This window comes from Nanorana parkeri, unplaced genomic scaffold (assembly GCF_000935625.1).
Source record: "Nanorana parkeri isolate BGI_ZX_2015 unplaced genomic scaffold, ASM93562v1 scaffold1792, whole genome shotgun sequence".
Classification (NCBI taxonomy): Eukaryota; Metazoa; Chordata; class Amphibia; order Anura; family Dicroglossidae; genus Nanorana; species Nanorana parkeri.
Genome location: NW_017308060.1, coordinates 127,504 through 144,106, shown reverse-complemented (window position 1 = coordinate 144,106; position 16,603 = coordinate 127,504). Strand labels below are relative to the sequence as shown.

Genomic DNA, 16,603 nt, shown 5'->3' with positions numbered 1-16,603 from the left:
CAAGAGTGGCACACAAGTAAAGTTGAGTTTTCAAACAGTCAGACCTACCTCTGGTATTGGGAATAAATTTGTATTTCATCTCTTTTTTGCTTAGAATAATGTGAGCATTGAAACTTATATGCGTCATCTGATCATGTATTCACTCCTCACACAAGATTTTACCACGTCTGTATTGTCACATGTTTTCAAAGATAAAATCAATAAACTCAGCGTTTTCAGATACAAAAAGGCAGAATCTAACTCCCTGATGGATCTCTTGAACAAGAGGCAGGGACATAACAGGGAAAACAAACAACTTTGGTTTTCATTAGGGATTCACCGATACTAGTATCGGTACTGATACCAAGTATTTGGGCGAGTACTCTTGCTCGCCCAAATGCTCCAATACCGGAACTTCCGGTCAGAGGCAGAGTTCATCTGACCGGCAGAGCCATGAGGGAACATGGAGCAAACTTCCTGGCCAATCAGGAAGCTGGCCAGCATGATGCCGATTGGCTGAGAAGCCTGCTTTCTGGCCAATCAGCATGGAGCCGGCCTCCTGGCAAATTAGGAAGCCGGGCGGTGGGGTAACGAACCGCTCCATGCCGATTGGCTGGGATGCTGGCTTTCCAGCCAATCAGTATGGAGCCAGTTTCCCAGCCAATCAGGAAGCCGGCTGGCAGGTAATGACCCGCTGCACGGCTTACTGATTGGCCAGGAAGGCGGCTCGATGCGGATTGACCAGGATGTTGTCTTCCCGGCCAATCAGCATGGAGCTGGTCAAACAGCATGGAGCCAGCATGCCAGGCAATCAAGAAGTCGTTCGGCGGGTAATGATACGCCGCCCGGCTTCCTGATTGCCCGGGAAGCTGGCTCCATGCTAGAATCACCAGTATTGGAACCGAGTACTGAAAGATAAATATCAGTACTCGTACTCAATACCGAAAAGCCGGTATTGGTGCATCCCTAGTTTTTATACATAGGGTCCCCTCATTCTATAAAGGAAACTAAGGCGTCACTGAATAGAAGTACAGTACCTTGTCATGTTTTTTTAAATCTTCAATAAACTTCATCAGTTCTTCCGAATTTCTTATTATTCTGTAGCGGAGAGCCTTGTGTGCACCTGGAGTGATGAAAGGTAAAATCTGTGGGTGGTGATATTAACCCATTCTCTCTAAAATAAAATGATGCTAGATATAGAGAAAGGAAACAGCGAACATATGAATAAATATGGTTACTTTGTTACTGCATTAGACCTTCCATGCTCTGTTACCATTTAAAAGCATCAGAACCTGTGCGTTAAAAAAGCAAAAAACATATCAGGGGCAGGAAAACGCTGGCCCTTCTGCTGAGCTTCCATTTTCTCTTCAATCAAAACTTGAAAATAGACCGAATAGTAGTAAATAGTGTTCCAGGGAGGCAAAGCTATCAGGTATTTACGTGCTCTTACCTTTCTTGACTTTTTGGGAAAGGGGGGTCAAGTAGAACGGTATTGGTGTGACCAAGTATACTCATGTTTTAAATTCACTTAAGTGCATGAAATGACGATGTGTGGCAAGTGGATTTCAAAATATTTTAAAGCATGCACACTGTAGAGATTGTGTACCGAAGGTTCAGTATCTGGGGTCTGTTTTTCTGGATCGTGTGGTTGGAATATTTTATTTCATAGATCACTTCTGTCTCTTCTTGTTCTAACTTTACAAAAATATATCAGGGGTAGGCACACTCTGGTCCTCCAGCTGTGCTGCAGGCATGACTCCCAGAGGAAGAGGCACAATGGGGGATGTGTAGTTTCACCACAGCTGGTGAGTCGGAGTTTGTCTGTCTATCCGTGACATATAGGCTATACTTATCAGACGGCAAATACCATGATTATAAAGACTGAACCACTTTCTGCCCTTTGACAATTTTGTGCATTACAAAAATCTACTTTTATTATTCATGAAATCGTTCCATCGCATGTAAAAATGTGTACCAACCTTGTGCCCCTTCCGGTGGATTATTGTGACCGGGGAATACGCCTTGCTACATTAAGCAGAAAAAAAAATAATTGCAAAAACATTGTAACCACATTATAAGAAATTATGACAAGTAAATCTACATCTGCCACCACACCAATAATATAATGGGATAGGTTACCCTAAAGCAATGTGTACTTGCAGGAGTGTTTACATATGAAGTTTCAGGTGACAAATACAAATATAAAAGCATGGTTCACACATCTGTACAAAGTTAGATGGTTTTCCTGTCTCTTTCTGAGCCCTTTGTGACATCAATGAAATCATCATCAGTAAACTAGACTATTCCGATATCACTCGCTTCCAAGCAGATTTTAAATGTGAATGAGATTTAGTTTAGTGCACATGGGCATCTGCCATGCTTTTGCCATAAAGCACTGTGGTGCTCCCAATGAAGTAAATAGTAAGCACCAATTTCCACTCACAAGCATTCCATACAGGTATAATGACAATAGAAATAGACGAGCAGCATTCATCTTTCAACATCAGAATGTTCTGCACTCACTTTAGGTGCATGCAAAATATGCCTGTGCGCACACACCCTTAATCTAACATGCAAATATAAGGGATAGTAAAGCCATGGTCCTGGAGTTGCTATTTAGGGACTGCACATTGCCAGAATAAAGCAGTAAACCGAACTTTTTAAGGTTGCCCTTAGAAAGAGATGGCTATTCATTGGTTTTCTAAGGCCAAAGTTGGGACATTTGAAAAGAGCCAATTAGGGCAAGGACTACCAGACTTAGCTTAAAAAAAAAAAAGAAAGATCTCATTGCCAGAGATAATGAGGAAGATATATGTTCAATTTATCAGCTGCGTGCAAGTACACAGAGTTTCCATTTTCTCTTCAATCAAAACTTGAATAGATCAAGGGGGATATATCCAAACTGGAGCAGACACAATCTGGAGCAATTATAATAATTAATCGTCTTTTCTCTTTTGTTTAAGTTGAAAATTAAAGAGAGAAGCTGATTGGTTACTATGGGCAACTGCTCCAGATTCTGTCTGCTCTAGTTTGGATAAATTCCCCTCACTGAATTTTAGTAAATAGTGTTCCAGGGAGACAAAGCTATCAGGTATTTGTGTGCTTTTACTTTTGACTTTTTGAGAAAAGGGATCAAGGAGAAGGGTATTGGTTCAACCAAGTATACTCGTCTTTGAAAATTAACTTAAGTGCATGAAATAACTGTGTGCGGTAAGTGGATTTCAAAATATTTTATAGCATGCACACTGTACAGATAGCTTACTGTAGGTTCAGTATCTGGGGTCTGCGTTTCTGGATCGTGCGGCTGAAATATTTTATTCCATATATCGGCTTCCGTCTCTTCTTGCTCTAGCTTTACACCGCTTTCATCCTCAGCCCTCTCAGCTGCAGCAGAATCTGCCAAAGCAGAATGTAGTCAGAAAATCACAAACACGCATATATACAGTATATGTGTATGCATAGCATCAACATGATATTACACTACTGGTAACAAATATTCAATCACAGCCTGTCCTTTTAATTAAATTAAAATTTTTAATAATTCCAGTGAAATGTCAGAACACATTTAAGAGTCTAACATCAAATTTTCATTAATTGAAAAAAAGGAATTCATGAAACGTGTACTTCATGTGTCTTTAGAGCAAATAAGTTGATTTGTTGATTTTTTTTGTGACACAATATAGACTCTGAAATCAGCAACCTAACAATGCCACCTACCACTGTCCTCTTGTGGATATCCCTCTGGAGATTGTGCTACATCCAGTGGCTTTTCCTGATCTGCAGAAGCAGAGTCTTTGTGTGGCACGGTTTTAAGATCCAGCGTTTTTAATTCTTCTGACAATTCCTCCACAATGCGCTTTGTGTCAGCTGGGGGGAAAAAAAAGAAGGATTTTATGGCCAAACAAAAAAAACACTAAAAATAGATTTAATGTGTTTTTTGTTTTTTTTTAAGTGTATTTCCACTTTTGCAGCAAAATAGGGATAATATCCATTTTATATTTAGTAAATATTCTCATTAAAATAGCGTAACGTAAAAAAAAAAAAACATTTGAAAAAATGCTGCTGGCACGTTGGATGCTCTGTTGTGAAAGCAGCTTTTCTCGGTACTAAATTTTACCGCTTTCACGTGTGTTGCATTGATGCGCGTTGCAGAAGAATGCAGTCTGCTCTCCTTTTTAATAGATGCGCATCAACATGGTGCAGTGATGTGAACCACACCAATTGAAATTCATTAATTTTTGTTGTCATTGTATTAGGTATGCGTTTATTGATGCATCCAGGTGCATTGGGCGTCAATATTTAACCCTCTGTTTTCCAACTGCTGTTCTTCAGTCTGTGGACCTGCACTTGCGGGCTTATTTAAAATGTTGATCTTGCAAAGCATTTAATATGCTGCATGGGTACATTTTGTTTAAGGTAATTACTCACCTATCGTTTGAGGTTGGGAGTATACAAGACTTTACATGTGGATGTGTATATTAGCTATGACTAAGGCTCAGGGTCTGGGCAGAAAGGTGTAAGCTGTTTTGCGGTTTTTATGCCGAATTAAAATAAAGTGATATTTGGAACAGAGGAGGCCCAAGTGCAGGTGTGACCCAGAGTGGCTGCTAAGTGACACCCGCTGGGACATCATTGCGCACAAATGACGTCACGCACACTTAACTGCCGACGGCCATCCTGGTGATGGACGCTGGCAAAGAGAGGAGGGGATGGTCCCCTCCTCTCTCCTGGTATTTTAGCATCAATGTTAACATAAATAACCCTATCTGTACTATGCTGACAAATCTCATTATTAGTTGTAAACTAAATTTGAATATTGTCCACCATACCAGAGAGTTTACTGTAAGATCCAGAATTATTGTGTGTTAATGAGAGAAAGCTCAGTCTGCCCCTAGCCTAGGAGTGTCCGGTCACTTGGAAATTGAGCGAAAGTCTTGCAAGGGCCTACTACACAGACAGACATATACAGGTGAAACTCAAATAATTAGAATATTGTGCAAAAGTAATTGCAGTAAGTGCTGCAAAAGCGGCCCAAACCAAGTACTGAGTACATATGCATGCTTGTACTTTTCAGAGGTCCGATATTGTTCTATGTACAATCCTTGTTTTATTGATTGCATGTAATAATCTACTTTTTTGAGGTTGTGGATTTGGGGTTTTCATGAGCTGTAAGCCATAATCATCACAATTATGACAAATCACGGCTTGAATTATCTTGCTTTGCATGTAATGAGTCTATTTCATATATTAGTTTCACCTTTTAAGTTGCATTAGTGAAATAAATGAACTTTGCACGATATTCTAATTATTCGCGTTTCACCTGTAGATCTATCTAGAACTACGCTGTGTGAATGCAAAAACAAACAGTTGGGTTTTCTCAAATTTGAAAGCAAAGTTGGAAAAACACTAGTTGTTGAAAATAATTATCTAAAAAAAAAAAAAAAAAATTTTCTAGCCTCAGTCAAAGTCAGTTTAGACTCAATGCTGACCCCTCCCGCTGTCGATCTCTCCCCTCTTCATGAGCTATGTTGGCTAAGAAATCTTCTACACTTCTAGGCCTGTTGAATACCTGGCTTACCTCTGCGAGCTGTGGTTCTTTCCTCCAGGCTCTAGGTCACAAACAGGACACAGTAGTGACATAGGGGCCAGAGGAAGGAGCCACAGTGTGCAGAGGGTGACCAGGCCAAATAAACATAGAATTGTCAAATGCTGACATGTGAAGAGAGTGGAGATCAGAAGCGGGCGAGGTAAATGTTGTGACAGTAACGAGCTTTGAGCATGTCAATATTAATTACAAAATGCTCTCTTCCCTCATTGGGCAAAAAATGCAGCCTTCCTAGTTCATATTACCTCAGGCTGACCACAACTTTGCTTAGGCATCCTCAAATTCCAGCACCAGATATCTGCTAACCTGGTTCCTTTGATCAAACTGGATTGTTTATCTAGAACTCTCCCTAGGCCTGGGGTAGACAGGTTAGCCTTAATATTCTTTTACGATAGGTGTCATAAAATAGCGCATTCCATGGTAATTGTCGTGCACAGTTCAGCTAATTCTCTACAGATCACCTGTTGGATGAGGAAGGAATGTGTGACAATTAGGGATGCACCGATACTAGTATCGGTGCCGATACCAAGTATTTGGGTGAGTACTCGTACTCGGCCAAATGCTCTGATGCCTAGCACGAGTACTTCCTGTATCAGGAAGCCGGGCAGCGCATCATTACACGCTGCCCTGTTTCCTGATTGGCCAGGAAACGGCTCCATGCTTCTCGTCACTTGTGATGAGAGAGCATGGAGCCGACTTCCCGGCCAATCAGAAAGCCGGGTAGCGTGCAATGACGCGCTGCCCGGCTTCCCGATTGGTCAGAAAGCTAGCAAATCCGTAAGCCGGGAAGCATTCTGATTGGCCGGGAAGCCGGCGTCATGCTCCCTCGTCATCTCATGAATCATAATATTAAGAAAGTGACCTTAAAGCATTAGTTTGTATTGCTTTAGAAAAAATGTGACCTGTCCCTTTAAGAAAAAGTATCGGTAATTGGTATCTGCGAGTACTTTATCAAAAGTATCGGTACTCGTACTCGGTCTTAAAAAAAATGGTATCGGTGCATCCCTAGTGACAATATTAATCCAATTTCCATAACTCAGAATTGGATAATGATATCATAAAATGAATCGCATAAATAGTTGTCTCGTCAAGAGAAATCCACACATATAAATCATGGGTGGGTTACAATGGTCAGCGGCCTGAAAAGCCTTATCCTCCTGGGCCAGCCATAATTCACAGCCATGTCAAGCTTGGGCTTGATCTGAGATAATTTAACGGGGGGGAAAAAAAACGCAGGGCAGTCAGGGCTCTCGTTTTATCTTTAAAAGGAGGCTCTCGCAACAGCCTAGAAGAGTTCCCCTTTAACCTCAAAGAACCTTTGCAAGCCTTACTTGAAGAGCCATTCAGATCAGTCTTCTGTTGCATTGGACTGTCAGAACTTGCAAAACCCAGGACTTGCTAAGTAAACTATTTTTATTCCTTTCTACTTCACTGTTATCTCGTTCTCTCTTTGTTACCATCTTATTCTGAATATTTTTCCTGCACCGTATCTTTTATTAAAGGATGAGCTTAAAAATCTTTAAGTTCATCTCTACGCTCTAAATAAGAATGTAAAGTATCCTAGTCTCCATGAAGAGCGCTACTGTATAGTGAAACCTGTCATATTCCTTCTGAAAGGACAAAAGGTATCCTAGGCCTTGTTTATGTTTTTCAATTGTCACAGAGTTAATCAACCCTAGTGACGATCCCTCTCAGTCTGCTGGCCTGCAATTGTTGTCCTGCTAGCTGGGAAATCTCTGTGCAGGGTGAGGCTGGGAGTGATATTGCCACGTCCTTGGGATAACTCGGTCGATGCGAAACTGTGTACGATCACGTTATTTCACATACAGTGGGTTCGGACCATTGTCTCAGTCACAAATGTTAACCCTTTTCTTTGCAGCAATGCCTTAGATGACCAATTTTAAAAACCTGACAGTCACAGGGAAAACATGCCATTAGCTAAGAACTACATGCTAGTTGTACTTTACCATTACTTGTGATCATTACTACTACCGCTAATGCTGACCATTTAGTGGGCTGCAACAACACATTAATCACTAGTGTTTATTTTCCTTGTATACAAGCTTTGACTCTCAGAAGAGAAAGAAGCAGTCTGCTTTACTTACATACTTGTGCTTTCACATATTCAACATACTGCTCCGGGCTGAGAGCCGGATGGCACTTTATGGACTGTGGGGTGCCTGTAGTAGGAGGCCGCAAATAAGGATGATTGCATATGCGAGTAGTATGTATGGTCAGCACATAAGTACAAGACTGGGGCTCATCCACTCGTGCAATGTAGTCTCCAGAGCCTTCCTCACACATGAACTGCAATAGCAAAAAAAAGGGAAAAAAAAACATACAAGTTACATTAGCTAGACATAAGGAGAAATGACACATAAGCATTCACTGGTGAGGCAAAAGCTTACATAAGCAGGTCTTACTGGTGACTGACAGACCACTTCCCAGCGATGGCCAAAAGAGCCACGGAATAGGTAGCAGGCTGCACACAAGAACCATTTTTCTCAGCACTACAGCCTTGTAATTGACAATTCTTGCTCTCCTCAGCAAGAGAAAGTGATGCTATTGGCATGGCTGTGGTGCTGACAGCAGTCCTTTCATGCAGCCTATTCCTTAGATCATTTAGGTTGCTGGGGGGGGGGCAGTGAAAAGGTCTTGTAAGGTAAGGACTTCTCTATGTAAGATTTTGCCTCACCAGTTTGAGTAAAAATATTTGCCCTGGCACCCTCAATATAAGTCGACTTCACTTCTGTTGCACCGGCAGGGCCACACACTGTAAGGATATTGCCTGATTCAATCAACTGGACCGTATATGGTCAGCCGTTTTTTTACATTCACTACTGTTCGAGACAAAGCAGAAGAGAAGATTTCCTCAAAGCGAGGGGATATTGTCCCTTAGATAGTTGTCACATTCCGCTCACGTGAAAACTTAAAGTTGCAATTCAGATCAATGTTTGTACTGGAGACCCCAGTTACCAGATAGAGGGTAAATCTCTTCAATGGGGACACATGCAGCAATTATAAACCCAAGTACTCACCCTAACTTCTGTTTCTCTAGACTTCCCGTTCAGATCACACCTAGAACCATTAATATACATCTGGCTGTGATAGCGCTTAAGTTTATGGTGTTTAGAAGCCTAGGAGAAGGAAACAGAATATTCGATAAATAAGCAATCAAGGTCAGAGTATGTTTGAACCAACAAAGCTTGGTCATACATGGGCAAATTTCTGGTGAGGGTCAACAAGACCAGCAATGTGACCTTGCTTATAATAATTACTACACATGCTGGCAAAACTTAACCTTTAGACTAAAAGATTGACTTTAAACAATAGTGACAATACAAAACTATTAATAGAGTATTTTGCATTCAAACCAAATCAAAGAAATGACATGAGAACCTGCTGACCTTTGCAGTTTCGTCGCTCCAGTCAAATTCTGATTGATAGTACCCAAGGTACAAGATATCTCCCTTTACTTCAGACTCTAAGAGGGAAAAATTAAAAAAGACAAAGTATAAACCTCCTCTACATTTCACATACAGCAAAGGAAGACATCAAATGTTTAACATTTATGGTTTGGCTCAACAACAAAAAAGGCTACAAGGCTGCCAAAAACTCGGTGTGAACTTAAAGCATACACCCCCAGTTCCACCTAAATTTTGAGGTAGGATATCAAATGCAACCTATAAATAAACAACAAGATAATAGGTTTCAGGTCATACAATAAAATTATGTGATAAGCTTGTTCCCAGAAAGTTCCTCCGACAGCTTAACACTGCAAATTATCAGTTGAAGAGTTCTGAGCCATTAATGCAAATGTGTACCCTAAAGAGTATGTAATGGATAAAACTAGAGCTGAAGGGCCGGCAGAAGCAGTCACAGTGTATGGCTGGGACCAAGATTCACAAGATACCATAGGTAGCAGTAGAGGTAAATATTAAACATTTTCTTCGCAGGGGCAACATTTCTTTTATTTTGGGGGCTGAGTCGCATGATACGTCAAAGCTATTTACCCAAGCCAAATTAACAAAGTCTGCATTTTTGTTGCTGAATACAGGTACTCACAAAATGGTCTCTCACTCCAGAATACACGTTTGAAAGAGGACCGAGTGTAAGCTCTTTCAAAAAGAGCAAGAGCTTGCTCACACCGTGTGCTGGGCAGGTCATTGGTCAAGGCAGTCCCATTTCATGGACTAGGTAAAAAGCCTTGTTCTCTATTGTTTCAGTTTGTTGGGGGTCTCAAATGAGACAGGAGAATTTTATTGCAAAACAGTTAAAGTAAAAGTAAAGTCAAATGTCTTTTTAAAAAAAAACAAATAAACGCAATGCAACACTCATGTATTCCGTAGAACGTAGGCGACGGAAGGGCAAGATGCGCTCCGTAGAACGTAGGCGACGGAAGGGCAAGATGCGTTCCATAGGACGTAGGAGGCGGAAGGGCAAGATGCGTTCCGTAGAACGTAGGCGACGGAAGGGCAAGATGATTTCCGTAGAACGTCGGCGACAGAAGGGCAAGATGCGTTCCGTAGAACGTGGGCGACAGAAGGGCAAGATGTGTTCCGTAGAACGTGGGCGACAGAAGGGCAAGATGCGTTCCGTAGAACGTGGGCAACAGAAGGGCAAGATGTGTTCTGGAGAACGTAGGTGATGGAAGGATAAGATGTGTTCCGTAGAATGTAGGCCATTCTGGAGCATTCATCTCAAGCACAACTGCACATTGTCAGCGCATGTCAAAGCTCATACACTCATGCGTGCTGTGGGATCTGAACGTACCCCAACGGTCTTGGAAAGACTAAAAGGTTGTTTGAAATGTCTTGGGGCAGAAATAAAATGTTATTTCTTTTTACGCACCTTCAATATGGTATTGCTGTATATGCTTTCCATAGCAGAACTCATACGTCCACCAGTCTTTAGTCTGAAAAACAATAATAGAAAGTTGTATAGACAGATTAAAAAAAAAAAATTGTGTAAAAACACAGAGAACATAACAGAGGAGCATAAACCAGAAGAAAGACTCACAATCTGTGGGTGGTGACAGAGTAGAGGGGTATTGGGTTTCCCCCATGCTCCTGCAGCAGTTTGTCATAACTGCATTTTGAATACTTCAGGCTGCTGTAGTCACAGACACATGAAAGAAGTGTCTTGTGAGGCATAAACCAGACCAGTCAAACTAAAAAGCTGTGATTGCTGACCCATGTTTGAAAACACTATTCTGTTGTGTGTTAGGCTGACCCTCTGCTTCAATACTTAAACCACAGACATTCTACGGAATCCATCTCAGCCTTCCTCTCGCCTACATCCTACGGGATCCATCTCTCCCTTCCTCTCGCCTACATTCTACGGAATCCATCTCAGCCTTCCTCTACCTACATTCTACGGAATCCATCTCAGCCTTCCTCTCGCCTACATTCTACGGAATCCATCTCAGCCTTCCTATCGCCTACATTCTACGGAATCCATCTCAGCCTTCCTCTCGCCTACATTCTATTGAATCCACCTCTCCCTTCCTCTCACCTACATTCTACGAATCCATCTCACCCTTCCTCCTGCCTACATTCTACAGAATCCATCTCAGCCTTCCTCTCGCCTACATTCTATTGAATCCATCTCAGCCTTCCTCTCACCTACATTCTACGAATCCATCTCACCCTTCCTCCTGCCTACATTCTATTGAATCCATCTCAGCCTTCCTCTCACCTACATTCTACGAATCCATCTCACCCTTCCTCCTGCCTACATTCTACAGAATCCATCTCAGCCTTCCTCTCGCCTACATTCTATTGAATCCATCTCAGCCTTCCTCTCACCTACATTCTACGAATCCATCTCACCCTTCCTCCCGCCTATATTCTACGAATCCATCTCACCCTTCCTCCCCCCTACATTCTACAAATCCATCTCACCCTTCCTCCCGCCTACATTCTACGAATCCATCTCACCCTTCCTCTCGCCTACATTCTACGAATCCATCTCACCCTTCCTCCCGCCTACATTCTAAGGAATCCATCTCAGCCTTCCCATCGCCTACATCCTACACATCCATCTCACACTTCCTCCTGCCTACATTCTACGGAATCCATCTCAGCCTTCCTCTCGACCAACATTCTAAGGAATCCATCTCAGCCTTCCTCTCGCCTACATTCTAAGGAATCCATCTCAGCCTTTCTGATTGCCTACATATCCATATCACCCTTCCTCTTGCCTACATTCTAGAGAATACATCTCACCCTTCCTATCGCCTACATCCTACAAATACATCTCACCCTTCTTATCGCCTACATTCTGCTGAATGCACCTCACCCTTCCATCAACTACATTCTGCTGATGACATCTTAAGCTGGCCATACACCTATACATCATCTGCAGATTTTCTATGGTCATATGGAAAAACAGATTCCTCCATCTACCCTAAACTCTGTGGATGGAGGAATCTACCACTGGGCCAAGCTTCAGTATCTTGCTAGTTGGCCCCGCTGGTTCTCAGAGCCAGCTGGGCCAACTGGGTAATTCTCTATATACCTTCTCACAGCTTAGCTTGTTCTGTTTCTAACAATGGCTGAAATTACCCTAAATTCTCCAGAGAAGCCTTTATATGAGCGGTCACAGTTAAAATGTACAGTGTACCTTTGTTAGGCAAGGTGCAGCCTCCATAGGTTTCAAGAGATCAGGAATTCCGAGTCCAGAGTAAGCCTGATTGTCGTCTTCTCTCTCCTGTTGAAATTGCACAGCAACTGCAGGGAGCTTACATTCGTAATTCTGCTTGTATTTTGAGGCAATTGTAACAATGTTGTCAGCCTTACTCTGCACACAAAAAAAAAAATTAACACAATGCATGTGCATTAAATGTCATTTATTGTGCATTGGAGGCTCATTTAAAATAAATACACTTCTTTATTGCACAGCATGCATGCAACCTGCATTGTAACCAGGCCCGTCTTTAATACTGATCGGACCCTGGGCAAACATTTTCTTGGCCCCCCCCCCCAGGAATTTCTCTCACCTCCCCAACACCCAGGGAAAAAAAAACAGCATTGCAAAGGCTTCCCCTACCCCAGCGTCAGGCCCTTCTTCAACCTTGGGCACCAGCTGCTTGGTACTCCTGTGATCAGAGGCGGCTCTAGAGTTTGCAAGGCCTTAGGCGAAACCTAAACATGAGGCCCCACTCAGGCCTGTGGGGTCTCACCAGGTCTCGGTGGGGTTTAACCAGGCTGGTAGCCCGTTAAACTAGGCATCTGTGGGGCATCACCAGTCCTGGTGAACCCCCACAGAGCCCTGGTAAGACCATACAAAGTCCTGGTATAATCCCAAAGATCCCAAAGAGCCCTGGTGAGATCCCAAAGAGCCCTGGTTAAACCAGGGCTCTGTAGGGTCTCACCAGGACCAGGGTTCTGTAGGGTCTCACCAAGGCTCTGTGGGGTCTCACCAGTCCTGGTAAACCCCACAGAGCCCTGGTGAGCCCTCACAGAGCCCTGGTTAAGCCAGGGCTCTGTAGGGTCTCACCAGGACCAGGGTTCTGTAGGGTCTCACCAGGACCAGGGTTCTGTAGGGTCTCACCAGGACCAGGGTTCTGTAGGGTCTCACCAGGACCAGGGTTCTGTAGGGTCTCACCATGGCTCTGTACCATGGCTCTGTAGGGACTGGTTAGACCACACAAAGCCTGGTAAAACCCCAGAGCCCTGGTTAAGCCAGGGCTCTGTAGGGTCTCACCATGGCTCTGTACCATGGCTCTGTAGGGTCTCGCCAAGGCTCTGTAGGGTCTAACCAAAGAGCCCTGGTGAAATCCCAAAGAGCCCTTCAGAGCTAGGCTGCTTAGACCCCACAGTGCCCTGGTGAGACCCCCCACAGAGCCCTGATTTAGCCAGGCCTCTGCAGGGTCCCACCAGGGCTCCAGGGGGTCTCACCAGCCCTGGTGAAATCCCAAAGAGCCCTTCAGAGCTCTATAGGGTCTCATCAGGACTTTGTAGGGTCCCAACAGGGCTCTGTGGGGTTTAACCAGGGCTGGTGAGACCCCTCTAGAGCCCTGGTGAGACCCTGCAGAGGCCTGGCTAAACTAGGGCTCTGTGGGGGCCTCACCAGCCTAGCAGGCCTGTGGGGGGTCTCACCAGGGCACTGTGGGGTCTAACCAGCCTTGTTAGACCCCACAGAGCCCTAGTGAGACCTCACAGTAAAGAGCCCTTCAGAGCTAGGCTGCTTAGACCCCACAGTGCCCTGGTGAGACCCCCCACAGAGCCCTGATTTAGCCAGGCCTCTGCAGGGTCCCACCAGGGCTCCAGGGGGTCTCACCAGCCCTGGTGAAATCCCAAAGAGCCCTTCAGAGCTCTATAGGGTCTCATCAGGACTTTGTAGGGTCCCAACAGGGCTCTGTGGGGTTTAACCAGGGCTGGTGAGACCCCTCTAGAGCCCTGGTGAGACCCTGCAGAGGCCTGGCTAAACTAGGGCTCTGTGGGGGCCTCACCAGCCTAGCAGGCCTGTGGGGGGTCTCACCAGGACACTGTGGGGTCTAACCAGCCTTGTTAGACCCCACAGAGCCCTAGTGAGACCTCACAGGGCCCTGGTTAAACCAGCGCTCTCCACAGCGCTCTCCTCAGGGCTCTCCAGGCGCCACTCACCAGTACTGTGCTGGCCGTGTCTCGGGGGCGGGAGCTGGCAGGAGCGTGCCGACAGTCTCCATCTGCTGCTGAAGATAAACTCCATACTCCCAGCCAGAGACCCTCGTGTGGTGGATGGGAGTACCAAGCCTCAATTGCTGCTATCCCCCCAGCCAGCCCCAGACTCCTCTCACTCAGCAGCTGCTGCTGTTCCCTTCCCTCCCAGCTCCAGATCATTGCTGGCTTACCTTATCAGTGCAGTGACTTGACTACACACAGGCTCTGCCGCTCAGCCTCCAGCTGTGAGAGCTCCGCGGCTGCCCCTGAGGGAAAAAAAACCCTTTCTGCATGTGGGTAGGAAGGTACCAAAACATCACATTGGATGGGGGGTTTGGGACGTACCAACTGTTCCGTACGAGTTGTATGGAACAGTTGGTACGTCCCAACCCCCCCATCTAATGTGATGTTTTGGTACCTTCCTGCCCACATGCAGGAAGGGGTTTTTTTTCTGTGCTGATTCTACGGTACGACCGCGGCGGGCAGCGGGCTCAAGGGGCAGCTGCTTTGGGCCCCACAACCATGACAGGGCTCGGGGCAAGTGCCCTCTTTACCCTGCGTTAAAGACGGCCCTGATTGTAACACACAGGTGTAGGTGTGAATGGGCCCAAATGTTTCCCCACTACACTGAAGGGCATGAAAAGAAAAAAAAACAGAGATTTCGACTTGAAATGCATTTTCATGCAGCAAAATAAATGAATTTTGATGCATAAAACAAGACAAGTGGGAATAGGCCCTTTGAACTTCACAGTGTCTTTGTCTAGTGATTTTTTTTTTTTTTTTTTTACAGTCCCCCCCCCCGTCGGCCATATAAACTAAGCTGCTGTGCTGTCCCCCCCAGGCCAGACACCAAGCCTCAATTGCTGCTATCCCCCCAGCCAGCCCCAGACTCCTCTCACTCAGCAGCTGCTGCTGTTCCCTTCCCTCCCAGCTCCAGATCATTGCTGGCTTACCTTATCAGTGCAGTGACTTGACTACACACAGGCTCTGCCGCTCAGCCTCCAGCTGTGAGAGCTCCGCGGCTGCCCCTGAGGGAAAAAAAACCCTTTCTGCATGTGGGTAGGAAGGTACCAAAACATCACATTGGATGGGGGGTTTGGGACGTACCAACTGTTCCGTACGAGTTGTATGGAACAGTTGGTACGTCCCAACCCCCCCATCTAATGTGATGTTTTGGTACCTTCCTGCCCACATGCAGGAAGGGGTTTTTTTTCTGTGCTGATTCTACGGTACGACCGCGGCGGGCAGCGGGCTCAAGGGGCAGCTGCTTTGGGCCCCACAACCATGACAGGGCTCGGGGCAAGTGCCCTCTTTACCCTGCGTTAAAGACGGCCCTGATTGTAACACACAGGTGTAGGTGTGAATGGGCCCAAATGTTTCCCCACTACACTGAAGGGCATGAAAAGAAAAAAAAACAGAGATTTCGACTTGAAATGCATTTTCATGCAGCAAAATAAATGAATTTTGATGCATAAAACAAGACAAGTGGGAATAGGCCCTTTGAACTTCACAGTGTCTTTGTCTAGTGATTTTTTTTTTTTTTTGTGTACAGTCCCAATGCATTCCCGGCATCTGTCACCAATAGAGTTGTGTGCAGGGGATGAAGAAACTCCTTTGCACATGCGGAGGAGTCATATCATCAGTGGGTGTCTAAAATGCGAACAGGAAATGTTGCAGGACCTGAAAGAAGCAGCTGCAGAGATAATAGAAAGGGAAGGACAGTGTCAGCACCAATTCAAAGATGATTGGAGGATCTACAGCTGAGTGGTACACAAGTAATCTACATTTTTGTTAATAGTTAAAGGTACTTCAATGCATTTTTAAGATTTTACTTCTGAGTTTAGTGTCACTTTAAGGAAACCCGAGGGTTAGAAACAATAGCTTCTTTTTACTAGAGCAAGTCGGGTCCTTGTGTAAAAATATTGCTCTCCTCTACTTACTGTATCAACATGGCATTTTAAACAAATACATAAATATTTGTTTCTATACATTATATAAAACTGTGTCTTTTCTTATCCTATGGCAATGTACAAATAGTACTTTGGGTCTGATATAAGGGGAAGTGAAAGAGGTCTATTTATTGCTGAATTATTTGGTAGGAAGAAAAATTTGCATATATAAAACAGTACATAGCTAAAAAGGTAGTGAGGCGCACACAATCACACTCAGCCACCTTAACCGATTCATTCCTGCACCTGCCACCATTACACATGAATACATAGGAGGCTTTATTGCTTTCAGAATGGTAAAACAGGACAAGCTAGTGTGTACACTCCTTACAGAATATGCTGACAACAACAACAACAACAATACATATGTCAAAATGAGATTTCACAAGCCCTAAAACTGGCAAAAGGAAAAGTTGTTTGCAGTA

At 44.4% G+C, this 16,603-nt stretch overlaps 1 protein-coding gene across 1 annotated transcript in view; it reads right to left on the bottom strand.

Moving 5' to 3' along the window:
- The window catches only part of OS9 (OS9, endoplasmic reticulum lectin), a 50,423-nt gene that overhangs the window by 27,421 nt on the left and 6,399 nt on the right, over positions 1 to 16,603 (bottom strand). The window contains exons 2-10 of the mRNA XM_018571611.1: positions 12,209 to 12,385; positions 10,436 to 10,499; positions 8,992 to 9,068; positions 8,623 to 8,721; positions 7,690 to 7,891; positions 3,697 to 3,846; positions 3,242 to 3,375; positions 1,959 to 2,004; positions 1,017 to 1,102 (exon numbers count right to left, since the gene is read on the bottom strand). Coding sequence (XP_018427113.1) covers positions 1,017 to 1,102; positions 1,959 to 2,004; positions 3,242 to 3,375; positions 3,697 to 3,846; positions 7,690 to 7,891; positions 8,623 to 8,721; positions 8,992 to 9,068; positions 10,436 to 10,499; positions 12,209 to 12,385 — 1,035 coding nt within the window. The remainder of the gene's footprint in view (positions 1 to 1,016; positions 1,103 to 1,958; positions 2,005 to 3,241; positions 3,376 to 3,696; positions 3,847 to 7,689; positions 7,892 to 8,622; positions 8,722 to 8,991; positions 9,069 to 10,435; positions 10,500 to 12,208; positions 12,386 to 16,603) is intronic.